The sequence below is a fragment of the Mus musculus genome, chromosome 1, assembly GCF_000001635.26.
Source record: "Mus musculus strain C57BL/6J chromosome 1, GRCm38.p6 C57BL/6J".
Taxonomy (NCBI): domain Eukaryota; kingdom Metazoa; phylum Chordata; class Mammalia; order Rodentia; family Muridae; genus Mus; species Mus musculus.
This window is the reverse complement of record NC_000067.6, coordinates 158,581,611-158,597,536: the sequence shown is the minus strand read 5'-3', so window position 1 is coordinate 158,597,536 and position 15,926 is coordinate 158,581,611. Positions and strand designations below refer to the sequence as shown.

Sequence of the window (15,926 nt, the reverse complement as noted above, 5' to 3'; positions counted from 1 at the left end):
TTCTCCTTTAAGGTAAGCCAGAGGCTGTGTTTCTGTAGCCACTGGACTAGACGTGCCCTAAGGTTCCTCTAGACTATCAAAGTGTTCATTCTATCTATGCTACTGGCTCTCTCCTTAGAGCCTAGGACAAGACCAGTTCATTCACACGGACCTACTGGGTTTTCAGCCTGGAAAGTCCCTCAGCCCAGCAACCTCTTGGCTGTTCCCACTCACCCGCAGAACATAAGGATGTTGTACAAGGTGGGGTCCTCTGGGAACGGCGCCATCTGCTGGAGACACAGCTGTTCGCAGCCGCCGTTGAAACCATCTGAGCAGTCCACTCCGATATGGCGATCATAGCAGCCTGAGCTGTCCTTCATAGGGCTGAGTCCTGAAGGACACTGGCAGAACCAGAAAGAATCCACACAAGAGGGTAAACAGGAGACCCGCGTGCAGTCACGGTCAGACTCCAGGTGAAACTATTACACCTGGGAAGTGATCCATGAATTTCCTTTTGCCCTTTTGTCTCTCTCTCTTTTTTAATCTTTTTGCTTCTCTCTGGGCACAACTCACATTTGCATTAAGGCACTGGCTCTGAAGCAGGCTGGCATGGAGCACTGTGTCAAGACAGAGCAAGTGGAGAGTGCTGCATCCCAATTGGACCTCAGGCTGGCAGCAGAGAGGAAGTGGTGGGCCAGAATTAAAACGCATTAAGCAGGGATTCCTGTGGACTCCCGAAAGCAGTGGTGCCGTTTGAACTCCACATTAGGAGGGCACTTTACCAAATTTGGTACCAGTTGGCGATGCTGGAGAATGGAGTGAACCAGGGCTGCCAGTCTGACGGTAAAGGAGACTTTTTCTGTAGCCTTGGAGAGAAGTGTGATGGCTCTCACAGTGGGGAAATGATCACCTTGATGTCTCAAAGACAATTCATGGAAGCTACACAGCCTACCTAATTGTCTAGCCCAATCTCCAGAACACCCCAGAAGGTGAGCGATAAGAGGAAACTGAGGCACAGCGTTTGACTCCTAAAATCATAGCTGCTCCACGTCAGTCCACACTTGAATCCTTGGCAGATCGGCTGTGGCATCCTGATTGAGTGGCTGTATCGTCTCCTCGTGAAACATCTATTTACCGAACCTGAAGCCTGCGCCATTTTCTCTCACAACCGTCCTGCCCTATCCTCATTCTAGGACACAGGGCAACCCCGATATTGCTTTAGACTCTCCAAGATTCTATTATTTTATTTCATTATTTTTTTCAACCTGGATCCTTATGCTAGTGTAAAGATGTTGTCCATTAATATTAATGCTGATTCTAACAGATGGGGCAGCAGGGGACCATGAAGGCCAGGCTTGAGCAGGTAGAATGGGGTAGAACTGAGAGTGTCTAGATTTGATCCCAAAACTCTGGATTTTGATGACTACAATATGTCTGTCTGTCTGCTGTCCGTCTGTCTATCATCTACCTATTTATCATCTATCAATCTACCTATCTATCTATCCATCCATTCACCTACCCACCGGCCTACCCATCTAATCAATATATCTGCCTGTCTGTCTGTCTGTCTGTCTGTCTGTCTGTCTGTCTGTCTGTCTTTTGCAAGCACACTCCTCCATAACCCAAACGAAACTTGGGCCAGTGTAAGCCATGTCTCCCTTCACTCTCCACTACTTGGCCTCTCTCTCTCTCTCTCTCTCTCTCTCTCTCTCTCTCTCTCTCTCTCCCTCTCCCTCTCCCTCTCCCTCTCCCTCTCCCTCTCCCTCTCCCTCTCTCCCTCCCTCCCTCTCTCTCTCTCCAGGTACCTTGCCTTAGCTTCTGCAGATGTGCAGATACATGTGTCTCTGCAAAGCCACCTCTGCTCCCTCCTGCTCTCCCAGTCAAAGATCACAGCAGGATATGTACTGCTTACTGACTAATTCTGCAATTTCCTAAACAAACGTCCCAACCCCAGGACATGCCAGGCCCCCAGCTTGGTCCATCCCCCCTTTCCCAAGAAGACAGATGGAATACTGAAGGTGGCAGCATTTAAAACCAATTCCGAGGGCTGCCCCCTGCTGAGAACACCCAGATGTTCCCTATAATGGTTATGATGGCAAACAAGCAATTGCAGAAGCAAAGGGTTGCACCCCATGATTTGTTATCACCTACCCCCCTACACACACCCCAAGCTCCTCAGCTACCCAGCTGTTAAGCCAGATGTGTCACCAGAGGGAGCTGGCTTAGGCACCACATGGCTGCCCAGTCTTGATCTGGCTATAGAAACAAAGTGTTACTGGAATTAAATGTCTTGTGCTGATGGCTAGGAGTTGTTCCTCCTACTCTGCCACCCTTTTGTAAAGCTTGTTAGAGGCCATCGAGCAGAATAAAGCCAGTTGTCCTGCTAATACTGCTTTGTGTGATTTCAGTTCTCACACCAGCTAGCTCTAGTAGCCTCCAGCCAGGGCTACCCAGCTTCTCAGCCACCTTGCTTCCTTTCAGAATGCTCCATCATGCAAAATTTTTGAGGAAGACTTCACTGAGTGAAACAGAATGTTCCAGAATTCCATGTCCTGGCATATTCATGCCTTGCCTGGTTCTAATGCCTAGATGACCATGACTGTTCCAAATTGGACCACCTGATGTCCAGAATCTCTTAAAAGATTTGGAGAGAAGAGAACCTTCACTGTCTTGTCCAAGTTGGATACATATATGTATGAAAAAAAATATATTTTTTTTCTTATAAGTAAAGCTAAAAATAATAACCGCAGCTATCACGAATTAGGCAATTCTTTTCGTAGACTATTTTTATCTATTGTATTTATGTAGTCCCAACAACACAGATACTTTATCCTCTCAATTTTGTAGGTGGCTTAGAAAAACAAAGAAACTTGTTTAAGGTCACCATTGGTAGAAAATGATAGAACCGCACTTTGGGCCTAGATCTGTCTGACTCCAATGCTTGTGTGTGTTTCTGACATTCGGCTGCCCACCTGTGATAAAATCTGGATTCCTTGGAAGAAAGCAAGGCAATGTACCAACAATGTGAAACAGCCATGGAGATTTGCATTTGACTATTTTAAACTATTTCTGAAATATATTCTGGCCTCAGTCACAGACTTATAGGTTTTTAGCCTGATATTTTTTTCTATGTTCCTCCTTACACACACACACACACATACACACACACACACACACACACACACACACACACACACCATGTTATTAGTGGAACTATTTTAGCAGGAAATACAGCAAGCTTTCCCAAGTGATGACCTTGAAGATAAAACAAGATCCTCAGTCACTGAGAAAGATGCAATTATCTTTATTGTACTGTAACTAACTTGGGTGGCAGTTCAGAGCATTTTAGAAATATTTCCAAGAAAAAAAAATAATGTTGAAACAAAAAACTGAGATTTCTTTCATAGCTCTCGGTATTTGGAGCACCCATTCCTCACGGAGCGACCAGGAAATAATTTTGGTTTCTCCTGTGTCTTCCTTCTGTTAAGACATTCAAATTTCAGGTTTTCTCAAAATCTTGATCTGACTGCAAAGAGAGGCTACGGTCGACTGTGACTCCACTTACAGAGGTAGCTACAGCCCTATCCAAGGAAGCACTTGTCTATAGTAGTTGCAGTTGCTGCTGTCAAGGCTTGGTGGTTCTCTCCTCCTGGCTGTGGATAATCCTTCCATTTGGGCTTCGAAGGAGAACTATTTACCCAGGCGGGAGCCCCAAGGTCATATATTAACCCTGCTTTGCATAGGTTACTTTTAGCAGTTCCAGGAACTTTATAAACTACAGGTTTAAGAAGAAAACTCCATTTATTAGAGTCATAGTACTCCCCCCACCAGGAAGATCTAATGAATGACCTCATATTTCAGTGACCCCTAAAATACACAAGGTTAATCATCTTTCATGAGATGTTCATGGCTTCTTGACTCATTACTGGTCTAAGGCATAATTTGCTAATGAGATTAAAATGACTTTTCCCCATTCAAATCCTTTTATTTGTCGTCTTCCCCCTCCCCCCCCCTTTCAACCAATGAGTTTTGGTTGATTAATTGCTTAGGAGGCTAAATTGGAGACCACAGACATCTAAGTTCCAGATTACAAAGTAGATACTCTGTTGGCAGATGGATATGAGTGATGGACGCATGAGCATATTCGTGTCTCCTGGGAGCAGAGGGACAGATTTCAGCAGCTGAGCCTGCCTCACCTTACTTGGATGATTCATAAGCCAAGAGACCACATTTCCTACTGGAAATAGTTTTTTTTTTCTCCCTATGTGGCAATCTCATACATTTTGCAAATGATGATTTCCACAATTTCTTGATGGGCTTTGACATGCTGGTTCAAGCCATGCAGGACTTCTCCCAAGGGGAAATGTGCGATGGAGTTGAATTTATATTTCAGGCTACTGTGGTTTTTCTGCCCCCATTTCTCTGGAAACCTCTGAAGTGTGTTCATTTACTTATTGACCTACAGAGAGAAGGAGAGACGCTCACGCCTAATGGTCTCTGCACATCTGTGCACGAACAAAAGTGAGATGACACATGTCATTTGAAGCCATAGTGGGCAGCATGTGGAGGAAGGGTGTCAGGGTCACTGAACAATTCAACATTCATTAGAGTATGATGGTCAGCGGGGGAAGGTCATGTGCTCCATACACAAGAATTCAGGACTGCCAATCCTGCTCCTTGCGTGGTCATAAGATAGTCTACTTATCTCGTTTATTTCAATATCTTACGAAGCAGAAGCACTTGTTGGGTATTCTCTGCACCAGTGTGAGTGTGTGGATGAGGAGGAATCACGGGATTTCCCATTTTCTCTGTTTGTGGTATAGCAGTGCATAGGCCTGGGAAGAAGGAAGGGGCTTAGGAAGATAGATCAGTCAGTAAAGTGATTGCTCACAAGCATGAAGATGTAAATTCACCTTCCCAACACCCATAAGAGTAAAAGCCTAGTCTGTATGGATGCCTGTAATCTTAGCACCAGGGAAATACGCACAGAAGGATTTTGGGGGCTATATGGCTTTTAGCAAGGTTGTCTTATTGAATTCTTTTTTTCCCTTTTTTTTATTGAATATTTTCTTTATTTACATCTCAAATGTTATTCCTTTGTCCAGTTTTCCTCCTTCCCACTGCTTCTGTGAGGGCGTTCCTCCACATACTCCCACTTCCCTGCCCTCAATTCCCCCTACACTGGGGTATCTATCAAGCCTTCATAGGACCAAGGACCTCTCCTCCTATTGATGCCTGACAAGACCATCCTCTGCTACATATGCAGCTGGAGCTTTGTGTTCTCCTTGTTTGATGATTTAATCCCTGGGAGTTCTGGTGAGTCTGGTTGGTGGATATTGCTCTTCCTATGGGGTTACAAACCCCTTATTCCTTCAGCCCTTTCTCTGACACCACCATTGGGGACCCCATGTTCAGTCCAATGGTTGGCTATGAATATCTACCTCTGTATTTATAAGGCTCTGGCAGGGCCTTTCAGGAGACAGGCATATAAGACTCCTTTCAGCATGCACTTCTTGGCATCCACAATAGTGTCAGGGTTTGGTAACTACATAAACAAACTCAAAGAAAAAAAATGCATGATCATTTCATTAGATGCTGAGAAAGCATTTGACAAAATTCAGCATCCTTTCATATTAAAAGTCTTGGAAAGATCAGGAATTCAAGGCCCATACCTAAACATAGTAAAAGCAATATACAGCAAACCAGTAGCCAACATCAAACTGAATGGAGAGAAACTTGAAGCAATCCCACTAAAATCAGGGGCTAGAAAAGGATGCCCACTCTCTCCCTATCTATTCAACATAGTACTTAAAGTTCTAGTTAGGGAAATGAAACAACAAAAGGAGGACAAAGGGATACAATTTGGAAAGGGAGACGTCAAAATATCACTATTTGCAGATGATATGATAGTATACATACGTGATCCCAAAAATTCTACCAGAGAACTCCTAAAGCTGATAAATAACTTCAGCAAAGTGGCTGGATATAAAATTAACTCAAAAAAATCAGTAGCCTTTCTCTACTCAAAGGATAAACAGACTGAGAAAGAAATTAGGGAAATGACACTCTTCACAATAGTCACAAATAATATTACATACCTTGTTGTGACTCTAACCAAGCAAGTGAAAGATCTGTATGACAAGAACTGCAAGTTTCTGAAGAAAGAAATCAAAGAAGATCTCAGAAGATGGAAAGATCTCCCGTGCTCATGGATTGGCAGGATTAATATAATGAAAATGGCCATCTTGCCAAAATCAATCTACAGATTCAATACAATCCCCATCAAAACTCCAAATCAATTCTTTTAGAGTTAGAAAGAGCAATTTGCAAATTCATTTGGAATAACAAAAACTATTCTCAACTGTAAAAAACCTCCTGAGGGAATTACCATCCCTGACCTCAAGCTATATTACAGAGCAATAGTGGAAAAACAAACAAACAAACAAACAACTGCAGGTTACTGGTACAGAGACAGGCAGGAAGATCAATGAAATAGAAATGAATACCCAGAAATGAGGCCACACACATATGGTCACTTGATCTTTGACAAAGGAGCTAAAACCATCCAGTGGAAAAAAAGACAGCATTTTTAACAAACGGTGCTGGTTCATCTGGTGGTCAGCATATGCAAAAATGCAAGTGGACCCATTTTTATCTCCTTGTACAAAGCTCAAGTCTCACTGAATTCTTGAGCTCTAGGTTTAGTGATAGATCTCATCTCAAAGACTAAGTTAGTAATTGATGAAGAAAGATAATTGATGATGTCTCCCCTTGGGAGAAGTCCTACAGGAGCACACACACAAACACACACACACACACACACACACACACACACACACACACACACTGAATTATAAGGAAAACTTCATGAAAACTGGGGCTGGGGTGAGGAGACTGAAGTTCTTTCTGCTACATCTACTTAATTGCCTCTGTCATTAGTCATAGATAGTCCATCCAAATTTGTCTGTGATACTATTATAGGAATATAAGACCATACCACCTTATATAGCAAAAAATACTTTATACATATGATGAAATCAAGGATCTTAAGATGGGGAATAATCTTGTACTATTTAGATTGGCTCAATGTAGTCATAGGAGTTGTTAAATGTAGAAGAAGGATGCAGAATGGAAGAGACATACTATTACACAATAATGGTTAGAAAAGTTCGGTATTGGGCTAGAGAGATGGCTCAGTGGTTAAGAGTACTCACTGCTCTTCTAGAGGTTCTGAGTTCAATTACCAGTAACCACATGGTGGCTTACAGCCATCTGCAATGGGATATGATGCCCCCTCCTGGTGTGACTGAAGACAGTTACAGTGTATTCATATATATATATAAAATGAATTAATAAAAGAAAAAAGACAGGCAGAGAAACAGACAGACATAAAGATACAGTATCTCTGGCTTTAGTTAGAGGTGAACCAATAGACCTCTGAACTGAGAAAAGTGTATAGAATCTAGAAGCTGAAAAGGGTAAAGCAACTGATTATTTCTAAAACCTCCAGAAAGGAATACACCCCTGACTCTCCCTTAATTCCATCCCAGTGAGACCCATCCTAGCTTCTTATGTAGACTTGTAATCTAACACATCTGTATAGCTTTAATCCATTGAATTAAGTGTGATTTATTTCAGCAACAATATGAAGGTGTCTGGTGCAGGAGAATTTAAGGGCAGTGAATAAGGTCTGGCCATCAGTAGTGGGTGATAGCTTTACGCTCTGAGAACCCTCCAGAAGCTTCCATGGCCCCTAGCTGTTGGCGTATAGTCCTATTTTTTAATGGTGTGTTGCGATTTGCATAAGGCTGTGCTTTTCGCAGGTATCTGTCATTGGAGGCTATATAAAAATAGTAATTAACTGGTAGCAATTAACCCCTGGGAGCCGAAGCATAACTGACAGAGCCTTTCTAGGAAGAATGAAGGTGGAGCAGCCCATATGGTCATAACATGAATCCTACCTGTCTGGCTTGAGTTTAAGTTAGAAAAATAAACAATTGCATCTTCTATGAGGTCCATATCTCTGACTCCTTCCCAAGTTCCGGAAGGTCCATCTTGCTCTTGCTCTTGCTTCTCATTCTTTTCTCCTTTCATGAAAATATGTCTTTCTTGGGAAGTCTTTCCATTCAACACAGAGTGCAGGGGTGGGCCAATTTTTAAATGGCAGTGGGTACATTTATTATCTTTGCCTCTGGCCTTCCTTCAGATGACAAAGGACCACTCTGCTAACACAACAAGACTTGGAGACAATATAGATGCCCAGTAGACTCAGGTCAGGCTCAATGTCAGATCCTTAGTCATCTTTTCAGTAGAGTCATAAGCCTCACATGTGCGGCTCTCACAAACTCCACCCTTCTTCACAGAGACCATATGCTTTTAGAGATATGGTGAATGAAATATATCTGCCAATTGGCTTGGCCCCTTTCTCTCTGGGAGCCACGTGGAGTAGTGACTTCAAAGAATTATGCTAATAGAGTTCTGGTATAATTGGGTAACTTTCTGCAGTGGCTCCAATTCTGCAAATGCATATTCATCAGAACTATTCCTGCTAGCTCCGTCTCACAGATTACAATGTGGAGACTAGGAATCCATCAGCACAGCTACATGCCAAGAGAAAGGCCAAGGGTGGCCAAAAGAAGGCACCTGACAGGCAACCCTGGACCCTGGGGAATGGGTCCTGATAGAAAGAAGTAATAGGAGTCAATTCCTGTGTATGGATATTCCTATGAAAACCATATGTGGATGGCTAAGGAGGGTGGGGAAGAGAGGGTCACATAGGTGCATGCTCAGGTCTCAGTACTTAAAACGACTCCAGAAAATAATAAGGAGACTCGAGCCCGGGGCAACCTTGCCAGCGGAGTCGCCTGACACCCGCAAGGGCCCACACAGGATTCCCCACGGGATCCTAAGACCTCTGGTGAGTGGAACACAGCACCGGCCCCAATCCAATCGCGCAGAACCTGAGACTGCGGTACATAGGGAAGCAGACTACCCGGGCCTGACCTGGGGCACAAGCCCCTTCTGCTCCACTCGAGCCCGGGCTACCTTGCCAGCAGAGTCCTGACACCCGCAAGGGCCCACACAGGATTCCACAAGGGATCATAAGACCTCTAGTGAGTGGAACACAACTTCTGCCAGGAGTCCGGTTCGAACACCAGATATCTGGGTACCTTCCCTGCAAGAAGAGACCTTTCCTGCAGAGAATACTCTACCCACTGAAACTAAGGAGAGTGCTACCCTCCCAGGTCTGCTTATAGAAGCTAACAGAGTCACCTGAAGAACAAGCTCTTAACAGAGACAACTATAACAGCTAGCTTCAGAGATTACCAGATGGCGAAAGGCAAATGTAAGAATCCTACTAACAGAAATCAAGACCACTCACCATCATCAGAACGCAGCACTCCCACCCCACCTAGTCCTGGGCACCCCAACACAACCAAAAATCTAGACCCAGATTTAAAAACATTTCTCATGATGATGATAGAGGACATCAAGAAGGACTTTCATAAGTCACTTAAAGAATTACAGGAGAGCACTGCTAAAGAGTTACAGGCCCTTAAAGAAAAGCAGGAAAACACAACCAAACAGGTAGAAGTCCTTAAAGAAAAACAGGAAAACACATCCAAACAGGTAATGGAAATGAACAAAACCATACTAGAACTAAAAAGGGAAGTAGACACAGTAAAGAAAACCCAAAGCGAGGCAAAGCTGGAGATAGAAACCCTAGGAAAGAGATCTGGAACCATAGATGCGAGCATCAGCAACAGAATACAAGAAATGGAAGAGAGAATCTCAGGTGCAGAAGATTCCATAGAGAACATCGACACAACAGTCAAAGAAAATACAAAATGCAACAGGATCCTAACTCAAAACATCCAGGAAATCCAGGACACAATGAGAAGACCAAACCTACGGATAATAGGAATTGATGAGAATGAAGATTTTCAACTTAAAGGGCCAGCTAATATCTTCATCAAAATAATAGAAGAAAACTTCCCAAACATAAAGAAAGAGATGCCCATGATCATACAAGAAGCCTACAGAACTCCAAATAGACTGGACCAGAAAAGAAATTCCTCCCGACACATAATAATCAGAACAACAAATGCACTAAATAAAGATAGAATATTAAAAGCAGTAAGGGAGAAAGGTCAAGTAACATATAAAGGAAGGCCTATCAGAATTACACCAGACTTTTCACCACAGACTATGAAAGCCAGAAGAGCCTGGACAGATGTTATACAGACACTAAGAGAACACAAATGCCAGCCCAGGCTAATATACCCGGCCAAACTCGCAATTACCATAGATGGAGAAACCAAAGTATTCCACGACAAATCCAAATTCACACAATATCTTTACACGAATCCAGCCCTTCAAAGGATAATAACAGAAAAGAAGCAATACAAGGACGGAAATCATGCCCTAGAACAAGCAAGAAAGTAATCCCTCAACAAACCAAAAAGAAGACAGCCACAAGAACAGAATGCCAACTCTAACAACAAAAATAAAAGGAAGCAACAATTACTTTTCCTTAATATCTCTTAATATCAATGGACTCAATTCCCCAGTAAAAAGACATAGACTAACAGACTGGCTACACAAACAGGACCCAACATTCTGCTGCTTACAGGAAACCCATCTCAGGGAAAAAGACAGACACTACCTCAGAGTGAAAGGCTGGAAAACAATTTTCCAAGCAAATGGTCTGAAGAAACAAACTGGAGTACCCATTCTAATATCGGATAAAATCGACTTCCAACCCAAAGTTATCAAAAAAGACAAGGAGGGACACTTCATATTCATCAAAGGTAAAATCCTCCAAGAGGAACTCTCAATTCTGAATATCTACGCTCCAAATGCAAGGGCAGCCACATTCATTAAAGACACTTTAGTAAAGCTCAAAGCACACATTGCACCTCACACAATAATAGTGGGAGACTTCAACACACCACTTTCATCAAGGGACAGATCGTGGAAACAGAAACTAAACAGGGACACAGTGAAACTAACAGAAGTGATGAAACAAATGGACCTGACAGATATCTACAGAACATTTTATCTTAAAACAAAAGGATACACCTTGTTCTCAGCACCTCATGGGACCTTCTCCAAAATTGACCATATAATTGGTCACAAAACAGGCCTCAACAGGTACAAAAATATTGAAATTGTCCCATGTATCCTATCAGACCACCATGGCCTAAGACTGATCTTCAATAACAACATAAATAATGGAAAGCCAACATTCACGTGGAAACTGAACAACACTCTTCTCAATGATACCTTGGTCAAGGAAGGAATAAAGAAAGAAATTAAAGACTTTTTAGAGTTTAATGAAAATGAAGCCACAACGTACCCAAACCTTTGGGACACAATGAAAGCATTTCTAAGAGGGAAACTCATAGCTCTGAGTGCCTCCAAGAAGAAACGGGAGAGAGTACATACTAGCAGCTTGACAACACATCTAAAAGCTCTAGAAAAAAAGGAAGCAAATTCACCCAAGAGGAGTAGACAGCAGGAAATAATCAAACTCAGGGGTGAAATAAACCAAGTGGAAACAAGAAGAACTATTCAAAGAATTAACCAAACGAGGACTTGGTTCTTTGAGAAAATCAACAAGATAGATAAACCCTTAGCTAGACTCACTAAAGGGCACAGGGACAAAATCCTAATTAACAAAATCAGAAATGAAAACGGAGACATAACAACAGATCCTGAAGAAATCCAAAACACCATCAGATCCTTCTACAAAAGGTTATACTCAACAAAACTGGAAAACCTGGACGAAATGGACAAATTTCTGGACAGATACCAGGTACCAAAGTTGAGTCAGGATCAAGTTGACCATCTAAACAGTCCCATATCACCTAAAGAAATAGAAGCAGTTATTAATAGTCTCCCAGCCAAAAAAAGCCCAGGACCAGACGGGTTTAGTGCAGAGTTCTATCAGACCTTCAAGATCTAATTCCAGTTCTGCACAAACTATTTCACAAAATAGAAGTAGAAGGTACTCTACCCAACTCATTTTATGAAGCCACTATTACTCTGATACCTAAACCACAGAAAGACCCAACAAAGATAGAGAACTTCAGACCAATTTCTCTTATGAATATCGATGCAAAAATCCTCAATAAAATTCTTGCTAACCGAATCCAAGAACACATTAAAGCAATCATCCATCCTGACCAAGTAGGTTTTATTCCAGGAATGCAGGAATGGTTTAATATACGAAAATCCATCAATGTAATCCATTATATAAACAAACTCAAAGACAAAAACCACATGATCATCTCGTTAGATGCAGAAAAAGCATTTGACAAGATCCCACACCCATTCATGATAAAAGATTTGGAAAGATCAGGAATTCAAGGCCCATACCTAAACATGATAAAAGCAATCTACAGCAAACCAGTAGCCAACATCAAAGTAAATGGAGAGAAGCTGGAAGCAATCCCACTAAAATCAGGGACTAGAAAAGGCTGCCCACTTTCTCCCTACCTTTACAACATAGTACTTGAAGTATTAGCCAGAGCAATTCGACAACAAAAGGAGATCAAGGGGATACAAATTGGAAAAGAGGAAGTCAAAATATCACTTTTTGCAGATGATATGATAGTATATATAAGTGATCCTAAAAATTCTACCAGAGAACTCCTAAACCTGATAAACAGCTTCGGTGAAGTAGCTGGATATAAAATAAACTCAAATAAGTCAATGGCCTTTCTCTATACAAAGAATAAACAGGCTGAGAAAGAAATTAGGAAACAACACCCTTCTCAATAGTCACAAATAATATAAAATATCCTGGCATGACTCTAACTAAGGAAGTGAAAGATCTGTATGATAAAAACTTCAAATCTCTGAAGAAAGAAATTAAAGAAGATCTCAGAAGATGGAAAGATCTCCCATGCTCATGGATTGGCAGGATAAACATTGTAAAAATGGCTATCTTGCCAAAAGCAATCTACAGATTCAATGCAATCCCCATCAAAATTCCAACTCAATTCTTCAACGAATTAGAAGGAGCAATTTGCAAATTCATCTGGAATAACATAAAACCTAGGATTGCAAAAAGTCTTCTCAAGGATAAAAGAACCTCTGGTGGAATCACCATGCCTGACCTAAAGCTTTACTACAGAGCAATTGTGATAAAAACTGCATGGTACTGGTATAGAGACAGACAAGTAGACCAATGGAATAGAATTGAAGACCCAGAAATGAACCCACACACCTATGGTCACTTGATCTTCGACAAGGGAGCTAAAACCATCCAGTGGAAGAAAGACAGCATTTTCAACAAATGGTGCTGGCACAACTGGTTGTTATCATGTAGAAGAATGCGAATCGATCCATACTTATCTCCTTGTACTAAGGTCAAATCTAAGTGGATCAAGGAACTTCACATACAACCAGAGACACTGAAACTTATAGAGGAGAAAGTGGGGAAAAGCCTTGAAGATATGGGCACAGGGGAAAAATTCCTGAACAGAACAGCAATGGCTTGTGCTGTAAGATCGAGAATTGACAAATGGGACCTAATGAAACTCCAAAGTTTCTGCAAGGCAAAAGACACCATCAATAAGACAAAAAGACCACCAACAGATTGGGAAAGGATCTTTACCTATCCTAAATCAGATAGGGGACTAATATCCAACATATATAAAGAACTCAAGAAGGTGGACTTCAGAAAATCAAATAACCCCATTAAAAAATGGGGCTTAGAACTGAACGAAGAATTCTCACCTGAGGAATACCGAATGGCAGAGAAGCACCTGAAAAAATGTTCAACATCCTTAATCATCAGGGAAATGCAAATCAAAACAACCCTGAGATTCCATCTCACACCAGTCAGAATGGCTAAGATCAAAATTTCAGGTGACAGCAGATGCTGGTGTGGATGTGGAGAAAGAGGAACACTCCTCCATTGTTGGTGGGATTGCAGGCTTGTACAACCACTCTGGAAATCAGTCTGGCGGTTCCTCAGAAAATTGGACATAGTACTACCGGAGGATCCAGCAATACCTCTTCTGGGCATATATCCAGAAGATACCCCAACTGGTAAGAAGGACACATGCTCCACTATGTTCATAGCAGCCTTATTTATAATAGCCAGAAGCTGGAAAGAACCCAGATGCCCCTCAACAGAGGAATGGATACAGAAAATGTGGTACATCTACACAATGGAGTACTACTCAGCTATTAAAAAGAATGAATTTATGAAATTCCTAGCCAAATGGATGGACCTGGAGGGCATCATCCTGAGTGAGGTAACACATTCACAAAGGAACTCACACAATATGTACTCACTGATAAGTGGATATTAGCCCCAAACCTAGGATACCCAAGATATAAGATACAATTTGCTAAACACATGAAACTCAAGAAGAATGAAGACTGAAGTGTGGACACTATGCCCCTCCTTAGAATTGGGAACAAAACACCCATGGAAGGAGTTACAGAGACAAAGTTTGGAGCTGAGATGAAAGGATGGACCATGTAGAGACTGCCATATCCAGGGATCCACCCCATAATCAGCGTCCAAATGCTGACACCATTGCGTACACTAGCAAGATTTTATAGAAAGGTCCCAGATGTAGCTGTCTCTTGTGAGACTATGCCGGGGCCTAGCAAACACAGAAGTGGATGCTCACAGTCAGCTAATGGATGGATCACAGGGCTCCCAATGGAGGAGCTAGAGAAAGAACCCAAGGAGCTAAAGGGATCTGCAACCCTATAGGTGGAACAACATTATGAACTAACCAGTACCCCGGAGCTCTAGACTCTAGCTGCATATGTATCAAAAGATGGCCTAGTCAGCCATCACTGGAAAGAGAGGCCCATTGGACACACAAACTTTATATGCCCCAGTACAGGGGAACGCCAGGTCCAAAAAGGGGGAGTGGGTGGGTAGGGGAGTGGGGGTGGGTCGGTACGGGGGACTTTTGGTATAGCATTGGAAATGTAAATGAGCTAAATACCTAATAAAAAAATGGAAAAAAAAAAAGAAAGACAAACATTGAAAAAAAAGAAAAGAAAATAATAAGGAATGAAAGATTGGAATTCTAGATAAAGGAAAGCAGGCTAGATGGTAAAAGAGAATAAAACCAAAAGTACCTCATCTGGAGCCTAACAGTGAAATTTTCATCTGAGAAACTCGTGTAGGTGGAACTTGCCAAAGGAGGAGAGCACCAAGGGGCATCAGCTCACCTCCTGGCTGCACAAGGAAGCTATGAACTAACCATTACTATCTTTATATTTTGAAATATTTGGAATTTTCCCAAGTGCCTCCACACGTTCTTTTCTGTCTTCTTTAGGTACCTGACAGATTATCTTACCTGACCCATAACTTTATCTCTCCTTTGATTTTTTTTCCATGTCCCCTTTTTTCTAAGCTAAGCCAGACTTCTCCTGGCTGCAGCTGAGTTGGTGCCAGCTTAGTGACTACACCCTGGACACCAAATAGACATTCATCATTGACACTAAAGAGCTCCCTGAATGGAACAGATGCTCAGAATTGAGTAAGAAGGAGGGTGAAAGATGGTGTTGGCTCTGTATCCTCACAGCTTCCCATGCTCTGAGTCCTCTCCCACATCTCAGCTGTCAGAATGGGAAGTTAAATGGGGCACCATATCCTCCCCAGGGCTGGGAGTTCCTGGTCCTTTCTCCCAACTCAACATTGCAGAACTGCACATCTCAATGAGTATTCCCTACCTCCCCTGTTTCACTTTGAACATCTACCCTGACATCCTGCCCTGACCCAGTCTCTCTCCCTTCTTTGAGATTGCATGATTCTCCCCTATAAACTTCAAATGAAGATAGGACTTTTAGAGATGACTGTGTTATGGGGAATAGTAATGCCCAACATAGAGGAACCAGCATCCAATGGCTTCATTATCTCTAGCCTCCCTTTAACTTCCTGGTCCAGTACTGTCTTCAGTTCCATA

General features: G+C 42.2%; 1 protein-coding gene across 4 annotated transcripts in view; it reads right to left on the bottom strand.

The window, feature by feature from the left end:
• Positions 1-15,926, bottom strand: part of Astn1 (astrotactin 1) — a 329,685-nt gene that overhangs the window by 94,250 nt on the left and 219,509 nt on the right. For all 4 annotated transcript variants that reach the window (XM_011238739.3, XM_011238740.2, NM_001205204.1 and 1 more), the window contains exon 12: positions 214-380. In XM_011238739.3, the coding sequence (XP_011237041.1) occupies positions 214-380 (167 nt within the window). The remainder of the gene's footprint in view (positions 1-213; positions 381-15,926) is intronic.